We start from the raw sequence: 22,176 nt of genomic DNA, 5'->3' as shown, positions 1-22,176 counted from the left end.
CTTGCCGCAGGAGGGACCTAGATTTGTCGGGGGTGGGGCGTTCGGCGCGGGCCGGCGTAACACTCACAGTACAGCGCGGGCAGAGCCATTCACCGTTTGGGATCTCGGGAAGCGGCGGGTTGAGGCAGTGCAGGTGGTAGGAGGAGGGGCAGGCGTCGCAGCAGAGCAGCTCGCCTCCGTCCTTGCACACGCGGCAGAACTCCATGTGGTCGTCCTCCTCCTCCTCGCAGCCGCCCTCGTCCTCGTCGTCGTCGTCGTCCTTCGGCTCCCACTGGATCCCTTCCTTCTCCTGGAGGTGGGGAGGGGGGAGGCGGGGAGTCCAGGTGGAGGCACCCTAGGCAAGGACGCCCCTCCACCATGGTGCAGCTCCCTCCCTCACTCGCACCGCCCCATGTTCTGCCCCGAGAAGACCATGCAGGGGTCTGGAAGACCAGGACTGACAAAACCCCCACCCCCGGCGTCTGCCAAGGGCTTACACAGTGGGGACAGCTCCACTTGCCCTCAGGAGCTTTCTCCAGCTCGGGGTCCAGACAGACGAGGTGGTAGGCCCTCGGGCAGGTGTCACACAGAATGATCTCCCCACCCTGCTGGCACACCTCACAGTAGTCCTGGTGGTCCGTCTCGTAGCCATCGCCATCATCAACTGGGGAGGGGGAAGAGGCAGTCATGGAGGGCCGTGGCCCCACTACCCATGCACAACCAATCACCACCACGGGCTGTCCTGGCACATACTAGGCACTCAATGGATGGATGAATGGATGGCGATGGACAGACAGGGTGAACAGAATGATGGAAGAGTAAAGAGGGAAAATCCCTGGGGATCCAGTGGTTAGGACTCTGCACTTTGACTAGGGCTCTCGTTCACCCCTAATCAGGGAACTAAGAACAAGCCATTGTGGCTTCCCTGACAGCCTGCAATGCAGGAGACCCTGGTTCAATTCCTGGGTCAGGAAGATCAGCTGGACAAGGGATAGGGTACCCACTCCAGTATTCTTGGGCTTCCCTGGTGGCTCAGTTGGTAAAGAATCCACCCGCAATGCAGGAGACCTGGGTTTGATCCCTGGGTTGGGAAGATCCCGTGGAGAAGGAAAACGCTACTCACTCCAGTATTCCTGCCTGGAGAATTCCATGGACTGTATAGTCCATGGGGTCGCAAAGAGTCGGACACGACTAAGTGACTTTCACCATGACTATGTGCAGCCAGAAAAAAGAAAAAATGTAAAGGGGCGAAGAGATGGATTGAAAACAAGTGAAAAGAAAGAAGGATGGGAGGGAGGAAGGAGGAATGGAAGAAGAAAGGCGGGTGGATGGACAGAAAGATGAATGGACGGATGGATAAAGCGAAGGGAGGAAGGACCGAGGGATGGAAAGAGGGAGGGTGGGTGGGAAGGCTGGGGTGTGGGGGGATAGATGAGTAGAGGGTAGATGACTGAATGGGTGGATGGTGGATGTGGTTAAGAGACAATTCCTTCTCCTGTGCCCCTCTGCCATGCAAATGCCCTGGGGTGACTCACATTATGGGTCCCTAATAGATGTGGACCCACTGAGACAGGACCCCCCTTTCCTAAACACAGAGAGGAGGGTGGTTGAGTAAACACGGGGGACCTGCCTGGCCTGACTGAGGCCTGAGGATGCCCCTCCCTGCTGCCCAAAGGGGGCTCTGCGCTCCACATTCATGTGATGCCCACAGGAACCCTACAAACAGGAAGTCTTACTTCTCTTCTTCTTGCGCCTCCTCTTGCTCTTCTTCCCCAGGGCAGCAGAGCACTCGGAGCGCACGGAGGAGCTGTGGATGCTGGCGCTGTCGAAGTCCGACTCCTCTCGCTCATCCTCCTCGCTCTGCAGGGGCAGGGGAGGGCCCTATGAGCCCAGAGCTGGCCCAAGGGGCTCGTTTCAAGGCTTCTCAGGCCTGGGCAGAGGGTAAGGTATGGCAGGGTACCATGGAAGCTCCGGATACAGGGTGCTGTCTGCAGTTCATCTCATCTTGCCACCCAGCTAAAACACCCCCTAGCCCACTGGTCCAGGCTGATGGCCTGCCACCCTCCCCAAGCGCTGCTCTCCAACCCTCATAACTCTCCCAGGCCCTGCCCTCCACCCTGCCAAACTCCTACACACCCCTCAAGGGGAAACCCTAGGGAGCCTCCCAAGGAGCCTTCCCAGATCTCTCCCTGATGAGACCTGATGCACAGCCTGTGTGCCAGGTCCAGCCTATTCTATTTGTATGTCATTGGCTCTCTCCCAGTACATGCACCCAAACCCTTCCAGACTGTGAGCAGTTCCAGAGCAGGGTGCACCGAAATGGGAGCAGAAGGCCGAGCACCTTAGTCTTGGCTCAAAAGCTAAGCTGAGTGGGGACACCTGCAGCTCTATGCTCCCCTCCACAGCAGCTACACTTGAGACCTGTTACTTGCCTCTCCCAAAAGACAAAGAGATGGCTTCCATCCCTGCCCCTTTGCAGGGCTGAGCAGGTGAGGGAAACAGGTAACCTATGGGAGCAGGAGGGAGGGATGAATGCCCCCATCCTGGAGAAAGAGGGCTCAAAGGCTCAGATACGGACTTAGGGTCATTCTGAACTGAGTGCCAGAGCTGCCCTTGAAGGGCTGGAGCCCTGCCTGCCCCCACCTGCAGGCCTCCTTCCTGGGCCCACTCTCCTAGCAGACCTGGGCATCCAGGCCCCACCAGGACTCTCCTGCCTGCTGCCCAGATAAAGAGGCAGCTGGGGTCAAGGGAGCTGGGACTGAGCCTCCAGCTCAGTAGGGTGAGCAGGAGAAAGAGCTAGAGGCATGGACCACCCAGAGGCCACACTCCAGGGACCCTTGGAAGGATCCAGGCTGACCTCCTCACCAGTCAGGTGGGGACACAGGCCCAGCAGGCAGGCATGTAGCATAAGAAGAGAGAGTGGGGAAGGGGAACAGGACCTGCCCCCCTGCCTGGTACAGGAGAATGAACTGACAGCCTGCTTTTCAGTCATCCAATTTTTGCATGGTGTGCACTCCACACACACTCAGGCTCACACTCGCACTCACCGAGGACCCCTTCTTCCTCTTGCTGCCGACCCCTCCGAAGCGGAACTTGAGCCCAGTCACCTTTCTCCCTTTGCCCTTTTTCTTTGCATCCTTGGAGCCTTTGATCTTCTTCCTCACTCCAGGCCCTGAAAAGCAACACGGCTCGCTCACTTACCACCATGCTTTCACTCAGCCTCACAGGAACCCAGTAAGGAAAGGATCGTTTCTGCTGTCACCCCTTTTCCAACAAAAAAACTGAGGCTCAGGGAGGTGAAATCTTTGCTTAAAGCTGCACAGCAAATAGCAGGGGAGGCCAGAGCATAACCCTGGTCCAGTCCCAGTCCTAGCCACTGCACTGCCATCTTGGAAACAGCCTTGTTTCATCCCTCTCCCCAAAAGGAACTGTCCCCAGTAAAGCCACAGACTCCCAGGGCCAGCAGGGCCACCAAGGGCACACCCACCTACCTGCAGTCCATACCTCGGCCCTGGAGGGGTGGGCTAGAGCAAGAAGCCCTTTCCCCAGCAGCCAGCCTCCAGGTTGCCCACTATACCCCCTACACTGGCACCACTCAAGACCTCCCCCACCTCTGTGGCCAGTAGAGATGAGGCTGTGTTTTTATGGGGCTGGCCACAGGATAATTATCCACCTGGGGAGTAACGACCCGCCCCCAGCAGCCTTTCCCACCAGGCTGAGCAGGGAAGGTGGGGGCCTGGAGGCAGATGGCCTGGCCCTCCTCTATCCACATTCACACAGAGAGATGGGACTGGCAGCCCAGCTGTAACCTCAGTGGCGCCACGGAAAATCTATTTCAATTTTTCAGGCTCTGAATAGGCAGCTCAGGGAATCAATAACTCAGCAGCTGGAGCCCAAGAGGAAATGAGAAAGAAGGCTGACTGGGCGGCTGGCGAGGGAGTTGAGCGGGAGCAGATGCTGAAGACTGCATCACTTGCCCACCAGGGTCCCTGCAGGACCTAGCAAAGGAATGCATCGTCCCAGAGGCCAGAGCTGCTTGGGGCAGAAATAAGAGGTCCCCACAGTCTCCTCCACCCTCCATCAAAACCCAGGTCATGGCACCAGGAAGGTGAGCTGCAGGTGAGCCCACCATTCAGAGTCTGGGGGACATCAATGGCCCTACCCCCAAGGGGGCCAGAAACCCTCCACTCAGGGCAGAGAAGCCCCTCCCGGAGAACTTCAAGTCGCAGACAGCCTCTTCTGTCCCCAACCAGACACCACCGTGGAGTCCAATTTTGTATCTGGACCTCCTTCCAGGTCTCCCTGGGAGGCCGGCACTGACCACGCCCATGCCCACCTAGGCCAGGCCCTCATAAGAGGGATAAATAGGTCATTTTAGGACCCCTTTCCCTGGGAATGGTGCAGCCTCAAACACAAGAGCCCCCCAACTCCCAGCAGCCTGGGCCACCGCAGTCCCTTCCTCCATGCCCAGGAAAACTCCCAAAACTCTGAGCCCACTGTCCCCTCCACTTGTCCACCAGCCCCAGAAGGGAGGCAGGACAGATGCTACCACATAGGTGAGAAAGGGCGTGTGGATCTGAGGTCAATCAAGGCACTGGGTCCTGGGTAAAGACCTGCCCAGCTGTCCCAGCCACCCCAAATTACAGGGTCTGGGGGGCCTCGGACAGCAGAACTGGGTGCCACCCACCCGCAGCCATACCCTTGCCCTCTTTGGTCTTGGCCTTGCGGATGGGCACAGGCTGGGGCGCCTGCTGGGGGCTGATGGGCAGCGGAGGTGCGATGGTGACCGTCTCCACGGCCGCGGCCACTGCTGCTGCAGCTGCTGCCGCCGAGCTGCCCTTGAAGGGGTTGTTGGCGCTGAACTCCCGCCACTTGGCACCCAGGACGGTCATCATCTTTGACATGGGGATCTTCGGGTTCTTCTTGGCGATGAGCGGTCTGCACGGGGGTGGGGGGAGGCAGAGGGTGAGGGCAGCCCCATAGAGGGGACGGGACCCCCATGTGACCCCCCCAAGGCCCATCCAACTCCTCCCACATTTGGAATATGTGGAAAACTGGGAAAAGTGGGACGAATGGAGGGCCGAAGAAGAGGACCAAGCCAGAGACAGCTGTCCACCCTCAACACCCCTGATTTCCTATTTATAGGGCTGGTCACCTTCTAATTGGGTTTCCAGACCTGATAAGACTGAAGACCCAGAGGCAGGGGCCTCCAGCAGGACCCTGGGAGTCCAGTTCCATTTCTTCTAGAGCTGAGAGTGGCCACAGGGGTTTAAGACCTCGGGACTGACTGGGGCCATCGTTCCTGGGGGCAGGACCAGCAAGGGAGGGCAGGACCATCTGTGGAAGCAGAAGGTCCTGTCCCTTCTGCCAGCTCTGCCCAGGGTCAATGTCAGCCTGACACTCCCCCCACCCCAGGAACCCAGGACCCTGTCCCTCTGGCTCCCCACTTGGTTCCCCAGGGAGGCCATCTCCGTGGGTCCCCAGGCATGGTGGCCCCAAGGCCTACCTGAGGAACTGGCTGAAGGCCTTGTAGTTGGTCAGAGTGTGGTAGTCGGCCTCGGAGAACAGGTAGTCCACGTCGTCCAGGCCCCACTCAGCCATGAGCTGCCCCGAGGACTTGGGCTCCTGCAGACACGGGGGCCAGAGATGGAATCAAAGGTGGGGGTCCTTCTAACCTGCACCGCCATCCCTGGGGCCCCACCCAGGAGGCCTGGGGAAAGCGGGGGTGATCATGTCTTCAACTTGCAACTTAACAAGAGCAGTTCACACCCCAAACTGAAAATATCCTAGAGCACCCCAGGTCACCAGTCCCTTGAGCAGTGGGAATGGCTCAGATGCCAGCTTACGAGGGGGTGCGGGACCATGTGTCTGGGTTCAATGTGGGGGTTTGAGGGGAAGCCATGTGCATGCCCAGGGCAGGAATAAGTACAGAACTCACTCTCTCTGCCCCAGGCTATCACCTTGGGGTAATACAGTCACACTTGGACCTCGTGAAAGGACAGGCTGCTGCTGGGTTCTGGGGCCAGGAAGGTGTGTCCTGGCCAGGGTGGGGCATGGGGCAGTGGCCCAGCCGGGGGCAGAGCCCAGAGAGGGGCCCTCAGCAACTGTTTCACTTTGGGAGCAGAGGCACAGGGAGGTGTGTGAGTTCCCAAGGGCACAGAGGTGGCCAGCCCAGGCATCAGGTCACCAAGTGGACCCAGGCTGGCTAGGAAGGGGGATGGCGGGTGGTGCTGACTGTGAGATTAGAACCTGCCAGACAGACTCAAGTACCAATCCTGGTTCTGCCACACAGTGTCAGTGAGAGGTGAACAAGCTAACGTCACCTCTCTGTGCCTCAGTTTCCCCATCTGTAAAGTGGGGATAAAGCACCTACTTCATGGAAGGGAAGGAGCTAGCAGAGGTCTTTGGAACAGTGCCCTCACTCGGATTCCCCACTTGTTCCAGGTAGCCCAGCCCTGCCCACCGGTCCATTCCACCAATCAGCACACACCACTCCCAGGCTGCACCTTTGGTCCAGGTGGGCATGTGACTTAACCAGTCCAGGCAGGGGCAGCCCTAGGTCTCCTATAAGGAAAACTGGGAGACAAGCCAGCTTCCCCTCCTGCTGGACAGGCCAGTGGGAGTCCAGGAAGCCCTGAGCTGCTGCTACACTTGTTCTCAGCCATGAGGATGCCTGGCCTGAACCCAGAGCTGACCCCACAAAGGCAAAGAAACAGGGCCCTGGATCACACCATCAGGTCCCCTGAACTGGAGTCCCCTTACCTCGCAGCTCTTGGGGCTGCTGATCTAACAAACCCCTTTGACTCCCTAAGTCCCTCAGGGTTGGGCTGTCTGCTCCAGCAAGAGAAGGCCATCTGGGCAGGACACACAGGCTCCCTCAGCCCCAAGGGACCCGTTTCCTGGCCTCCCAATCTCTGTGATGGTTCAGAGGCCCTCCCATGTGGGACCTCCTCCCTGGGCCGACCTGCCCCTGACACACAGTCATTCCTGGAGGCACGTCAGGCCTCTGCTCCCACCAGGAAGCAGAGCAGCAAGTGGGCAAGCAATGGCATCGCTCCAGGATCACCCTGAATCGCTCCCGTAAGTTCATCTCCCAAAGCTGTCAGCCTTTCGGCTGCTATCAGTCACAGATGACTCACAACACGCCAGCCAGCTAATGAGCTCCCCCTGGGTGTCGGGGCACCGCGGGCACTTCCCAACTTCAGTGGCTGACAGTCACCACCTCTGCCTCACCCATCAGCCTCTGTACTAATATTTACGGAGTGCTAATCTTCAGATCCACAGCCAGCCCAAACAGAACCTCGGGGAAAGATGGATGGAAGCAGGAGACTCCCAGGTGTGGTGCTGTCATCTACCTCTGCCCGCCTTACCCTCAGCCCTTCCCCTCTCCACGGAGTGGCCTTGAGATTTCTGGAGCCTTGGCTCAGTCACATTGCTCTCCACATTCATGTTCACGAGGAAGAGGCTTCTGCCCCTGGGGAGAGCTATAGGCCCATCGCTACAGCTGCCCTGGCTCATGCTCCCTGGGACACTCTCCTAGACACCCACATGGGCAGAATTTCAGAACACGTGCTAAGTAAATCCCCCTTCTACAGTAAGCAGAGCTGTCCAGCTGCGGCTGCTTTTTTCCTTTCTTTCTTTCTCTTTTTAAGTTTTTGGTTGTTCCATGTTCAGTCCCTGAGTCAGGAATATCCCCTGGAGAAGGGCATGGCGATCCAATCCAGTATTCTTGAGTGGAGAATTGTATAGACGAGAAGCCCGGTGTCCTATGGTCCATAGGGTCGCAAAGAGTTGGACACGACTGGACACACATGCAATACATGGGATCTTAGTTCCCAAACTAGGGATTGAGCCCATACCCCCTGCACTGGAAGTGCAGAGTCTTAACCACTGGACCGCCAGGGAAGTCCCACAGCTGCTGCTTCTTGACAAAAGCTCCATTTGTTCTATTTTCCCAAACTGTTCTAAGTGAGAGGCTCCTGACACCAAACTTGACTTCAGACCATCACTCCCCTTGGAAACAGCTCTGCACTAGGCCAGGCAAGACAATGGACATCAGCAAAAGGCTGCCTGACTTCCTCCCCCAACTCCTCACAGTCATCCCATTGTTGTTTCTGATGTGTCTCGAAGACTTGTGGATACAGTAATTCTCACAAACTCATGTCCAATTTCTCCATGTGTGCACATGGATACACTCACACCCCCAGACCCATCTGTCTCTACACCCACTGGTGGGAAAGGAGGCTCTTCACGCAGCGGCTCTGGGGTCAGAAGGCAGAGAGCTGGCAGCAGGGGCTCAGCCCCCCTCCTGAGAACCCCCCACCCCCAGCCAGGCCTCAGTGTTACCTTGAGGCACCCATCTTCATTGTCATCCTCCTCATCGTCTTTCTTTTTCCGCTTAGCTTTTTTCTCCTTCTTGTCCTTGAGTTTTTTCTTCTTCTTTTTATTCGGGGAGTAGTCACTACCTTCACTCTCTGACTTCTCTTCCAGATCCTCTTCATTTTCCGACAGCTCATCATTGCTCCCCTGGAAGAGAAAGGGGGATGGTGAGGACAACAAGGGCCCCCAGTCCGAGGCAGCAGCACTGCCCTGCAAGTGGCCTCCTGGAAGAGTCAGTCGGCCCAGGCTTTCTGGATCAGTCTCAGCCACCAGATCACCAAAGCTCCGATCACCTAGAACCAACATGGGGCAAGGGTCTCATCCCCGACGTGACAAACGGTGCCGTGCAGGTAAGTCAAGTCATCGTGTGACGCCAGGCTTCACCCTTACAATACACAAGCGCAGGGCAGCTGTCTGGACAGCCCCGGAGTGAGGTCCAGGCTCTGCAATGGACTCAGACTGTAACACAAGTGTCAGGGATGACCCTTGGACACACAGAGGACGTGATGCCCAGAGCCAAAAAACAAAATGCAGGCTAGGCTGGAGAGGAGCCCCTGGCTCCTGCCCCAGACCCCACCTCCGCACCTCTCTGCTTATCTTTGCATCCTATGGAGTTGTTTGTGTCAAGTGAAACTGTGGTTAGCATACAGCGCACGTGCTCAGTGCTCGGTCACTTAGGTTGTATCCAACTCTTTGCAACCCTACGGATCGTATTCCACCAGGCTCCTCTGTCCATGGGATTCTCCAGGCAAGAATACTGGACTGGTTTGCCATGCCCTTCTCCAGGGGATCTTCCCGACCTGGGGATCGATCCTACATCTTCTGTGTCTCCTGCACTGCAGGTGGATTCTTTACCCACTGAGCCACCAGGGAAGTCATGCCAGTCTTATCTGCATGTGGGCTCTCCAGAAGCTGCTAAGGAACAAGCCCACCTTCCCCACGGCCCTCATCCTGGCTGCTTCATCTCAACATGAGACAAGGTAATTTAGGCAGCTCTTAAGCTTGGCTTCCTTGATTTAGTTTCCTGTCTGTACAGGCAGAAAATGGCCCATTTATATGGAGATAAGGGTGTTTACAGACAGAGCATCCCCTATTAGAAAGTCACTGTCCCTCTGAGAAAGCTGTGTATTTGGGGTTTTGAAGATGCAAGTGGGCTGAGGGGGCCCCTCCCAGCCAGGGTCTGCAGGAGAGGCCAGGCACAGATGCTCCAAGGAAGATGATGTTTGGCATCGTCATGCTGGTGGTTTACTCTCTCTTCAAGGTGAGCAAAGAGAGGCACAGAAGAGATGAAGAGAGAACTAGGGAGATGAAGGATGTGAGAAGAGGAATCAGGCAGGGAAGAAAAAGAGGAGATGGAGAGGGAGGAGGAAGGAGGGGAGGAGGGAGAGGAGGGCAGGTGGGGGAGGGAAGGAGCAGATGGAAGAGAAGCCGAGCAGATGGAGGGCAGTAAGGACAGTGGGTCTGTCTGTCCAGGCCAACTGCTGCCCTGTCCAGCCACGTTCACAGTCTGAGAGTCTCTTTCCAGGAGGGAGGTTCTCCCTAAGGTACATCTGGGAAAGGACCCACCAATGGGGTCCCTGCACTTCCTGACTCTTCTGCTTGCTCAGCTCACTCTCTGCCTAGGCCGGCTCCCTGCTTCCAAACCGTTTATGCTCATTAAGCTGCTGAGTCAGTGTACTGGCTGGTGGCTGGCAGGCAGCAGGGCCTGGGCCTTTCCGGAACCCAAGTGTTTCCCTGAATACTGACTCAGTTGGCCACACTGGGCCCCAGGGGCAGTGCACCAGTCCTGGCGACTGCCAGAGCCTGCCCAGGATAGGACAGCCTCACACCCAATCCTGTTCCCAGGGCTCATAGCCACAGCTCCCTGCTCTGCCTCTGTCCTCTGGGGAAGCAGAGGTCACACAGTGATGTCCATTTCCTCTGAGGGTGTAGAGTTCAGCCAGCTTGGAAAGAGCACCCTTCGGAAGACCTGAGAGACAGGGCCTACATCCCAGCAAAGGTAAGGATGGGAGGAGGCAGCCACCACCAGCTTCAGCACCGCGGACAGAGGCTGTGGGGCCCGCCAAGGGAGGGGCTTGGGGCTGGTCTCACCTACAGACCAGACCAGGGATGAGAGAGGAGGACCCACGACAGGTCCTGGGACTCCCTTGGGAGGCTGCAGGACAGAGGCTGTCTCTGAGCTATGAAACCCTTGCTAACCAGGGAACTGGGCAAGTCACTGTAACACCCTGATCTCAGTCTCCTCATCTGTGAAATGGGGATGTCGTAAATGGCAGTGAGAGGAACAAAGGAGGTCCTGTGAAAGAGGGCCTTAAACATTTTGAAACAGGGGAGACTCAAGTACCCACGATGCCCCCAATTCTGCTTGGAAGTCGAAGATGCGACCAGGACCACAAGCTGGAGGACCCAACCAGCCTCATCTCCCTCATTTCTGCAAATCCAGACTGGATTAAAGTCAAGTGCATGGACAGTGCCTGCAGTTGGACGACAATTACAGTGCAGCTGGGGCTTCCCTGGTGGCTCAGCGGTAAAGAATTTGCCTGCCAATGCAGGAGACACAGGAGACATGCATTTGATCCCTGGGTCAGGAAGAGGCAACCCTTCCTTCAACTCTTCCTCCAACTCTTCAACGGGAGGAGGAAATGGCAGCCCACTCCTGTATTCTTGCTTGGAGAATCCCCATGGACAGAGGAGCCTGGTGCACTACAGTCCATAGAGTCACAGAGAGTCAGACACGACTGAGCATGCGTGCACGCACACACACGTGCGTACACACAGGCAACAAGAAGGGGCTGTTGTGGCTGCGCCTGTGGGAGTTTTCCCTGGGCATCTGCTGGGAGCCGGCACTACCATATCCCAAGTGCAGGAGCAGTGAGCGGTGGCCGGCGCAGTGCTGAAGGCAGGGCCCAGAGGGAGCTAGAGGGAGGAAGAGGCAGGGAAGGCCCCTCTGGCAGACACTCTGCCTGTGTGTGCACGGTGCAGGAGGAGCAGGCCTGGCAGAGGGCCCCAAGCTGGGCACTGCCAGGAGGATTGGTCCAGCAGCCACTTTGGGTCTAAGTGGGGGAGCAGGAGGGCAAAGTTCCTTCTAGAGGAATGAGCTGGAACGACACCGGGCATGTCAGTGGCCCCAGTCACCCACTAGGGTGACAACGATGGCAGCCTCCCATTTCACAGAATGGGGAGACCCTCCTCACCCCATCTACCTGCATCAAGGAAAGCCAGCCAGAAAGAAGAGGTGGTTCCCCAGTTCTCCAACTCCCCACCCATTCCCTAATCTCCTCTGTGCCCTTCCTTCTCCCCCCACCAAAATGAGGCTCAACTTGCCTGGTCTACCCCTATCTGTACCCCAATCTCACCCAAGCCCTCTTGCTCACAGAGCCAGGGGCAGGGGGGTTGGTGGCTGGTGGGATGTAGGACAGGTCTTTGGGGATGAGTTTCCCACTGGTATAATAATTCTGTACCCACAGCACCTCTCTGCATCCATCGAGACCAGGGCCTCCTTTCTCCTGTGTTTTGTTTTTCCAAAATCTTACCTTGCAGACAAAGGGGCAAAAGGAAGGGCAGCACATGGTTCTGAAAACAACTGGAAGAGGGGGCAGCCATCAGCAGGACCCAGAGGGATGCAGAGCAGCCAGTGGCCAGAAGGGCAGGAAGGACCAAAAACTAGGAGTAGACCAGCCATATGGCATCTTGAAACTTTCGGGGGTGGTGCGGGCCAAGCCACATTCACAAGGTAGGTAAAGGCACAGGACAAAAATGCCCTAAAAAAATCCCTAAAGCAACCTCAGCCCCAAGCCACACCTGGGCTCTGAACATCAGGACTTATCAGGCTGTGACCTTGACGCTGTCCTCTGGGCTGCAGCTGCCCCGGGCGTAACTCCAGGGGACGCCCCTGATGGTCAAAGAACCCAAGTGAACTTGGAGTCCCAACAGAATCCATGTGCAAAGCTGCTTTAGATGCTACTCCCAGGCTGGGCATGTGAGGACTTGGGGGTAGGCAAAAGGGGGTCTCTGCCCTGAGCCTTGGGCCCACGAAAGGCACAGTAAGCCACCAATGCAGGCCCTGGGGATCCCTAGCGGGCAGCCAGTGTCCACCCTTCCGCCCTCCCCCGTAGCTCTGCAGATATCTTTCCATCCAGGCCTTCCATCTCCCTCTCCCTTCCTTCTATGCCTGAGCTTGGCACACACCACATCTCTTAAAAAGGAGGCATTTCAACTCAAAAGGAGGGACTCAGAGAGTTGGTCATTCTCAAATTGGGGTCCTTCAAGATTGAGAGGGAAAAAGAAAGAATGAAATATGAGCCTTCCCATTCACGAGTGTTATAAACAGTTATAATTTAGCACTGAATAATTGGTTGCTATGGTAACCGCTGCAGTACAGGTTGAAATCATCTCTCCCTCCTGCGCTGGGTCTGACAAGGAGCTTCATCTACATATGCTCAGGTTCCGGCCGAAGCCCGGTTATTTTATGTAAATCAGAATTCACGACTCGCTGCCTGTCCCCCCCCAGCCCCCCCTCAAAAGCCTGCTGCTGCATGGATTCCACCACCCGGGGGGGGCCCTCTGCTCCCTCCACCCATGGTCTTGGGTTGGGGCCACCTGGATGGAGATGAAAAGGAGCAAAGGGGTGACATCCCCCTCACCCACATCATGAGAACTCGGGTCTGCAGGCGGATGGAGGAGCAGGCAGTGAGCACACGGCGGCCGAAATCCCTCTTTCCAGCGGCAGCATGTTTAGACCTTGGAAATCTGACAGCTGCCAAGCCAGGCTCTCAGCAGTGCGGTGGGGGGGGGCAGCAATGGTCCGAAGGCCACATTGGGGGCCAGCCTGGCACTGCCCAGGCTCCTGCAGCCCTCCAGTCTCCCCTGGCCTCCATTCCCTCTGAGATCTGGAATTGCATCTCAGTGGAGAGAGGAAGGAGAGAGGGTAAGGAAGTGAGAGGAGGGAGAGAAGAAAGGATGGGGGAGAGGGCAGGAAGACGATGAGGTGGGCAGGGAAGAAATGCAGAGGGGTGAAGAGGAGGGCAAGGGAAGCCAGGGAAGAGGTAGCAAGAGATGGGTCCCTCATAGAGGCCAAGTTCCAGCCATGGCAGTGAGAGCTGGGCTCAGAGACAAAAACAAAACCCTGTTTCAGGTAGGGCTGGAGAAAGGAGACGAGAGACCTGGGCGATCAGGGTGATCCCAGCATGCGGATGGCAGGCACCAGCCCTCCTGTCCTCGAAGCTACCAGCCCCTCTCCCCTGGCCACACGCCCCTCAGCCAGCCCCCGCCTCACTGCCGCCAAGACTCTGCCCACATCCTGCCTCCTTCCTGACCAGGGCCTCGGGGAGGGGCCTGCTGTAACCAGTATCCAGGAAGGCCAGAGAAAGCTCACCCCCACCTGGAGCCGGGAAGGGAGGCCACAGGCCCCTGGTGCTCCCCTCATGGGCCTTCATCACCATTTGGGAGCCGGGCAGAGACCCAGCCCAAGGCCTGAGACCAAGGGCCAGATGGAACAGCCCACGCTGGCCCAGGCTCCCTCCCTGTCCCAGGAAAGAAGCTGAAAGAGAGAAATTGCTGAGGACCCAGGGAAGGAGGTGCCTGTGCTCAGCCCCAGGACCCAGAATCCCCCTCCACCCGCGTCCAGGGAGCCCCGGGTCTGGGGGGTGAGCCCAGTGGCTGCAGCAGGTCCATATTTCACAGCTTCAACCAGGAAGTCAACCCCTGCATCCCAGGGCCCCACCAGCCCCACACCATCTATTCTTTACTCCCAACAAGGACAGACCTGCAGGCCAGGGTGGGGAGAGGAGCTGCAGCAGGTCCCCCCGTTGCAGAGGGCCTGGTCCATTGCATCTCCCTGATGGAAGCCTCCAGACAGGGGTCCCCCTCTTCCCCTCTCCTGCCTCCACTTCCCCTCCTGGATAATGGGGACAGGACGCTTCAGCTCACAAACCTTCCCATACGCAGCCCTGGGTTTAGGGGTGGGGTGTCCTGGGAGGGGACAGACCTGTGGATCAGGGAGCCCAGGATGCCAGGATCGGGCGGTGAGGACAAAGCTAAGGTGCAACAGTGATGTAGAGCAGAGTGTTGGACAGGGGTGGTGCTGGGCCCGGCGGAGACTCAGGCCCCTCCAGGGGCAGAAAGGGCAGTCTATATGTGCCCGAGGAGACGAACAGCCTGGCAAGGCCTCAGAGGGCAGGGAGAGGCTCAGGGACAGCTGAGGTCAGGAGCCTGGACAGGGCAGCTGTCCTATGGGGGCCTCCCAGAAGCAAGGACAGCTGCACAGCAGACAGTCCCGGAGAGAAATGCTGACCCCTAGCTCCAGGAGCAGCACAGACAGGACACACCTGTGAGGTTCCAGCTGGAGGAGGCGGGCCTGACCCCTCCCTGCCTCAGTCCCCGAGCTCCTGACAGGCCAGCTCCGGCTGACCACCATGAGAACCCGAGGACACGGTCCAGGGCAGGGTCCGCCCTCCAGGCACTTGTAAGGTAACACTCTGCATGTCCCCAAGGCTACTGGCCTTCCCCGTGGCACCGGTCATATGAAGGCTCCCCCCCGGCCCACATCTGATTTGCCCCCGAACAAGGGGCTGGGGGCAAAGTGATGACCACCCCCCTTACCGCAGACACAGAAGTGAGACTCAGACAGGTGTGAGCAGTGGTCTGGGGAGATCTGGGGAAGAACCCAACCCACCATGGCCTGCCCGGCATCACAGGCCTTTTGTCTTCAGGAGTCTCCTCCTCCCCACCCCTTGCAGCATCTTCAAGGACCTTCCATAGCGAAGTCATAACACTCCCCCCCGCCACTGCCCCCATTTACAAAGCCTTGCAAGGGACAAGCCAGAGGCCCATGGTGGCCTTTGAAGCACATCAGAGAGTTCCAGCAGGCTCCACATACAAGCACATTGCTACTCTACCCCCAGGGTCACCAAGCCCATTAACACCTCCCCCACAGCCTCCCCTGCCAGGCTGGACCAGGAAGGTCTCCTCTGGACAGAGGAGGCGAGGAAGCCAGAGAACTGACAGCACTTCCCCTCCAAAAATCCCACAGGCCAGGGGAGGACCAGGCTGGGGGGACAGGCTGCTGGACATTCCTGGGGCCAGATCTCAGCCATGTCGCTGTGACCCTGGGCAAGTTCATCTCTTGGACCTCCTCTGTAAAGCAGGGTGCATACCACCCCCTCCCCATAAGGCTACCTGGAGGATGGGGTAACTCCAAGGAGAGGTGGCAGCTCCCACGTGGTGGGAGACAGGAGTCCCCACATTGCCCTAGGATCATCCCCTCTGAGTACGAGGGGCTTTAAGCTGCAAGTCGGCCCCAGGTTGCCCCTCTGCCAGGAGGTGATGATCATCTGACCCCAATTCCCAACGTCGATGCTGAGGATAAAGTGATTCTGTGTGGAGTGTTCTGGAAATGTGCGCTCAAATTACTCGTAAGAGACCCATCCCGTACTCAGGTCTCCTTATTCTTCTCCCACTTTGATCACGTTCCTCAGGACCCCAAGTCACAACAGGTTGGATGCAGTAAACCCGAGGGACAGACGCCTGCCAGAGATGGCAGAAGGTGCTGCCCAGAGCACCGAGGAAGTGGACACGGAGGCAGGGGACACAGGTGCAAGCGGGAATAAAGGCCCTTCCGTGAAGAGGTGTAAGCGCCGGGGACCCCGTGTTGTCATGGCCCAGGTCAGCCACCAAGGGGAAAAGAATAAACACCCCAAAACAGCCTGATTAAGAAGACAGAACACCTGGGAACTCCCTGGCGGGCCGGTGGTTAGGACTCTGCACTTTCACTGCTGAGGGCCTGGGTTTGATCCCTGGTCGGGGGACTAAAGTTGATGGGACACCACGTGAGATCCATCTCGGGCAGGTATCGGTGGGCGCTGTGCATGGCAGATGCCACTTTTGGCATTCTCACACAAGCTCAGTTCTCAGGACACACTCTCCCTCGCTGGAAGGTTCTGGGAGTCCAGGTCTTTCTCCACAGGCCCAGGAGGAGCAGCCAAGCCCCCCACAGCCCCGGCCCTGCTCACCTCTTTCTTCTTCCTCTTCCCTTTGGACCTGTTCTCCTTGAGCTTCTTGGGCTTTTTCTTCTTGGGGAGGCTCACAGGCTCCTCCGGGAAAAAGTCATCGAAGACTTCAAGGCCACCATCTTCTTCTTCTGAAGGAATAAGAAGGGGGAGGGAGTTAACTCTGCTTCTTCCTTTAGGGAGAGCCACTCCCCAACCCAGGAACAGAGTGAGAGGCAGGGCCACTGGATAGTAAGTTCCTCTGCCATCCAACTGTCCCAGGTCCACTCACCCCTCCCTGCCCCCACTTAAAGACCAACCCTTCTCCCTCCACCTAGTTCTCCTGCCCCAACCCCTCAGAGTCATCCCCCAGACCCACTGAGTGGAACCCAGTCCCTCGGGCCATGTCACACCATTCCACTTCTCTGGGCCTTTCCTCCTGTCATCTGTGAAATGGGACAATAACCATCTTCCTCACTACAACAGTGCTCCAGAAACTGAAACAAAAACAGCTAACTTTGTTGACTAACAAGCCGAGCTTTGTTGACCCAGCTCCCCGGGAAGAAAGCAGCTCCACAGAGTCAGAAAACCATCTCCAGCTGGCCCAGGGAGGGTCAGGGCCTACTTCCCCTCCAGAGGCCCACAGTGGGGCCAGGAAACAGCTCATGCGTGCAGGTGACATCACCCTAGGTGATGCCAGGTGGGCCGTGGGACAAGTGCCTGGGAGTTTGGAGGAGAGACCAGCGGGGCAGAGGCCAGGACCCCCCTTAATGGGGACTTGAAGGCCACACCGCCCCGCCACCTGGCCTAGTCCCCACCTGCACCCACACAGGCCCATCCCCGTCACGTGGACCCAGACCGGCACAGCAGGTGCCAAACACACTCCACTGGGTGCTCCGGACAGTATGACAGTCGACAGAGAGAGGTGTGTTTTCTAGAAACCGCCTGCCTTTCCTGAATTCTTTGCACTTTCATTGCAGCCGAAAGGCCAGGTAAGAAGACTTGTCACGTAGGCATCTCTGTGCTTCTCGCCACCCCCCAAAGGGAGCCTGTGGCTGAGGTCTAACCCCCACCCAGGATGTCAGGGGGATAAAGGGTATGAGCCCTGAGTTCTGTGGGGCTGGGGTGAAGGTGGGGAATGGGAGGGTCCTCTTGGGGGCAAACGGCAGCAAGACGACACAGGAAGAACAAACACCCAGAGACATCCCTGCTGGTGCAGTGGATAAGACTTTGAGCTCCCAATGCGGGAGGCCCAGGTTCAACCCCTAGTCAGAGAACTGGATCCCACACGTCACAACTAGGAGTTCACATGCCTCAACTAAAGATCCCACGTGCTAAGTCACTTCAGTTGTGTCCAAAATCTTTGCGACCCCATGGACTGTAGCCCATCAGGCTCCTCTGTCTATGGGGTTCTCTAGGAAAGAATACTGGAGTGGGTTGCCATGCCTTTTTCCAGGGGATCTTCCTGACCCAGGGATCAAACCCTCATCTCTTATGTCCCCCGCATTGGCAGGTGAGTTCTTTATCACTAGCACCACCTGGGAAGCCCAGAGATTCCCCCATGCTGCAGCAAAGATCCAAGATCCCACGTACTGCAATTATGATACAGCGCAGCCAAATAAATAATTTTTTTAAGTATATAAAATGCCATTAAAAAAAAAAAACACCTAGAAGAGAGCTACATCTGCCTTTCCAGGATGAAGGAAGATTCCAGAATGAGCCAGTCGAGCCTCCAAAGGGTCCACCAAAGGAGCTTCAAGAAAGCCAGTCCCCCACACCAGCAGCTTGTCCTCCACCCCCACCCTCATGGCCCATGTGCACAGGGCGGGGGCACAGAGAGAAGCACCGGGGGGTGGGGGACAGGATGGGGAGTCTCACTTAGCCTCAGGCTGGCCTCTGAGAGGGACCCCACTGTGAGACTGACACCCTGGGAGACCCTGAGGAAGGCGAGACGTGCCAGGGCCACCCAGGGGACTTTCCTCTGGGAAACGGACCGAGTGTCCTCGATGAATCAAGTTTAAATAACAGGGCCACCTCCCCCCCAGGATGCCTTTTAGAGCAAAACATCCTGGCTGCTGAATGTGTCAGACCTACAGATGTTTGGACACACATCTGCACCCTGGACACCCCCAACATCCCCCCCCCCCATCCTCCACAGGGGTCTACTCCAGGGCCTGGGGCCTTCCCAGGCAGCACTGGTGGTAGAGAAGACAATGCAGGAGACATAACAGATGTGGGATCGATCTCTGGGTTCGGGAAGATCCCGTGGAGGAGGGCATGGCAACCCACTCCAATATTCTTGCCTGGAGAATCCCAAGGACAGAGAAGCCTGGCAGCTACAGTCCAGAGAATCACAAAGAGTCAGGCATGACTGAAGCGACTTAGCACACAGTCAGGGGCCTGAGACCCCTGTTCCCCACAGTCCCCAGTGGGGAGGGGGAAGGTGCCCCTGGTCACACTCTGAATACAGTTGGAGGGCGCTGGTGACCCTGGCGCCCAGTGAATGCCCCCCCACCCCTATGCCCTGGAGAGCCATCTCCCACACGTTCCACTCCCTACCTGGGGAAAGTAAGGGCTGCACCACCGACTGGGCACCCCTCTGCACCAGGGTCTCCTCCAGGGTAGCCAAGGGCCTGTGGCCTGCCCCCCCCCCCCAATCTTGCACAGCAGAGGTCGGTCCACTGGAACAGGCGGCAGGGCACACCATCCTGCCAGGTGGATGACAGACATGGAGAGAGCCAACTCCAGGCAGGTGAGGGAGCTGTCACAGAGGAAGGAATGACCTGAGGGTGGGCTGAGTGCTGGCCATCCCCGGGAGGCTCACTCAGTGGTCCTGACCAGCAGAGGGGGGCAGTGCCGAGGACCCTGTGGAGGGCACAGCTGCTGTGGCTGGCACAAGGGCCGGGCAGTGAGGGTGGGCCCAAAGCTGGGATTCACGTGGGCAGGCTTTGAGGGGAGCCGGGCAGAGGAGGCAGGAACCAACCCCATCCTGTCCCCTGGACCCTGACGTGGGAGGGGTAAAGATTCTCGTGCCAGTTGGAAAGGTGCAGGGGCACCCCCAGAGCCATCCGGGAGTGGAGGGCTCTGGGGAACAGCGACATGGTTGGTGGGGAGCCAGGCTGGGAATCCGATGCCCACTCCCCCACCCACCTCCACCTCCCCTGGAGCTGCAAAGAGACCGCCTGGGCAGAGCCGCCCCCGCACCCTGGCGATGCCCAGCACAGTTATGTAACAGGCTCAGCTGATGCAATCGGGAGGGGGCCTCTCCCTCCTGCCTCCAGCCTCCTCCCCACATCCCCCGTCCCCTCAGCAGGGCAGTTTCCCAGACTGGGGAGGCCAGCCCAGCACAGAGTCACAGACTGCCCGGCTGGCAGGCACAGACAAGGGGATGTGCAGGTGGCCGCAGGAGATTTGAGAAGAAAGCTGGCATCACCCATGGGCGGCGCCCCATCCTGCCTGCGAACGGGGTAGGGGCACCTCAAGCCTTAAGCACAGCTCCGGTCTCAGAGGAAAAAGCCCCGGGCCCTCGGCCCCTGGACAGACCTCTCCCTCCATTCCCAGGAGACCTCACAGCCCAGGGCCATCTGCCTGGTTAAATTCCTCCTCCGGGAAGGTTCCAGACTGGCACACGTGGAACGGGACCCCACACTGCCCACCCGCATCGTCTTCTCCCGCACGGCTTCTGGTAGCCCCGAGGACCCCCAGGGCTGACTTTCTGTGACAGTGCTCCCACAAACCCCCATAATTCCTGCCCAGCCCTGCTCCCTCCTCTGTCTTCTGAGCTTCTTCCAGAACCAGACCTGAGGAGTCATATACAAGCAACCCTTCCTGCTGCCCCTCCCAGAGACCGGGCATCCACCCCCTCCCCAGGGCATCCAGCCAGTGGTAACGTGGGAGCCTGCACTCCCTGGGGTGAGGCCACCAAAGAGAAGCAGCCTCAGGACTCCTCATCCTGCCGGCTCCCAGCCCCGCCTGGCTCCCAGCTCTGCCTGGCTGCCCTACAGCCCTTCCAGGCTCCTAGCAGTGTCCCGTACCAACCAGGGCCCCAGGCTCCATCGATCCCAGACGGGCTATAATTAGGACCCATTTGCCCTCTTCTGTCTCCCAGGCCTGGGGAGGGGGCAGGGGAGGCTGCTTCAGAGACAAGACGGGGGGACATGTGGGGGACCGTGAACACAGGTACCTTCTGTGGCTTTTCCCCAAGTTTATGCCCAGCCCCTCGCCAACTCCTTGCACACACTGGCTTAGCCCTGAGGGACCCCCCAAGCTGCTCAACAGGCTGCTGCCCAGACAAGGGGGATGGACCCATCCCAGAGAAACAGCTTACAACAGTGGATCTACCTACCGCCTGCACCAGGCTCGAAGCAGGTAGCGTATGTTTGTTTATAGGACTTCATCTACTCCACACAGCAACCCGGGGAGACAGTAATGTTACCCTCACTTGCAGATGAAGAAACAGGCTCCAAGGATCTCATCACTTGCCCACTTCTCAGTCTCACAGCTGGCAGGCGGCAGAGCCAGGATAGAACTCTGGCCGGTGGTCCCCACACCTGCCCCTCCCTCCAGGTGTAGGACCCCCCTCTCCCCCAGAACTCAGCCCTTCCCTGCACCTACTTAACAAGCATTTAAACAGCACTGCCCCTGTGTCATGCCTGGATATGCCCTGGGGACGCTGAGGTGACTCAGGCTGGCCCCTGCTCTGGAAGGTCATCAGGGCTCCCTTGGGGTGGGGGTGGTCTGAGCTAGTCCACCCCAAGTCCCCGAGCTCTGCCCACCCCCTGCCCCTGTCCTCTGGGGAGGGGCAGCAGCAGAGCCCAGAGGGGCCTGGGTAAGAGTGCAACCCCCCAGGCAACTTAGCAAACACAAGGTGATCAGAGCAGAAGAAAAACATGATTGTGAAAGGAGGAGTTAGGTCATCTGATTCCGGGCAGCTGATGGATCTAGGGAGGCGGAGCCAGGAGCCAGATCAAGAGCTGGGCATCAAGAGGTCCAAAAGAGTGAGCCAATGTCAGTGATGGGGACCCAGCCCAGCATCCACCCTCTCCTCCAGGGCCTGGGGAGAGGGGCTCCTTCCATTCCCCCAGACAGGAGACAAGACCACCTGGTGGCCAGGAGGAGGGACAGGGGAGCACAGGCTTCAAACCCCCGCCCCTGCCTGGTGGGTGGCCCCCAGCCCCTTCTCCCCTGAGCTCACATCTTCATCCTTATAATGGGCCGAGTCCTGGGAATTCCCTGGTGGTCCGGTGGTTAGGATTCCACACTTCCACTGCCAAAGACACGTGTGATCCCTAGTTGGGCAACTAAGATCCTCCCAAGCCGAGTGATGTGGCCAAAAATCAATCAATAAATAAAAATTAAACAACAAAGGAGCCAAGCACTGCCCTTCTCACAGGATGATGAACTAGAAACTGTGAGATGCAACTGAAGTGCTTGGCAATGGCAGGTGGGGCCCAGGGCCTCAGGAAGGTTAGGATGGTGGGAACTGAAGGACTTGGGGGTTCAGGCATCGTTGGGCCAGGGGTTCTCAGGGCCACTCTAGGGCCGACCAAGGAGGGCCCACCAAGACTAAGGTTCCTTTCAGTCCCCAGAGTGCCCCCACATCACGGGCCTCCACAGATAACGGCAGGGGCAGGAGAGGGAGCAGTACTTCTGCTCAGGAGAGGATTAATAATTTATTTATGACATTTAACAAAACCCAGACATCACCTCATTGGCGTCTCATCAAAGCGTCAGTCCTGAGCACCATGGGCAGGCAGCAGGAGGGGGGAACAGGGCAGGCTTTTACCCTAAGGGACTGGGGCCGGGAAAGAGTGAGGAGGGAGGAGGGTGAGGG

General features: G+C 58.0%; 1 protein-coding gene across 1 annotated transcript in view; it reads right to left on the bottom strand.

The window, feature by feature from the left end:
* The window catches only part of CHD5 (chromodomain helicase DNA binding protein 5), a 67,947-nt gene that overhangs the window by 41,220 nt on the left and 4,551 nt on the right, over positions 1–22,176 (bottom strand). The window contains exons 2-9 of the mRNA XM_065936853.1: positions 16,368–16,495; positions 8,326–8,505; positions 5,486–5,604; positions 4,679–4,917; positions 3,027–3,151; positions 1,716–1,839; positions 477–643; positions 68–289 (exon numbers count right to left, since the gene is read on the bottom strand). Coding sequence (XP_065792925.1) covers positions 68–289; positions 477–643; positions 1,716–1,839; positions 3,027–3,151; positions 4,679–4,917; positions 5,486–5,604; positions 8,326–8,505; positions 16,368–16,495 — 1,304 coding nt within the window. The remainder of the gene's footprint in view (positions 1–67; positions 290–476; positions 644–1,715; positions 1,840–3,026; positions 3,152–4,678; positions 4,918–5,485; positions 5,605–8,325; positions 8,506–16,367; positions 16,496–22,176) is intronic.

The sequence above is a fragment of the Muntiacus reevesi genome, chromosome 5, assembly GCF_963930625.1.
Source record: "Muntiacus reevesi chromosome 5, mMunRee1.1, whole genome shotgun sequence".
In the NCBI taxonomy this organism is placed as follows: Eukaryota; Metazoa; Chordata; class Mammalia; order Artiodactyla; family Cervidae; genus Muntiacus; species Muntiacus reevesi.
Note: the sequence above shows the minus strand (reverse complement) of the source record. Positions and strands in the feature narration are given on the sequence as shown.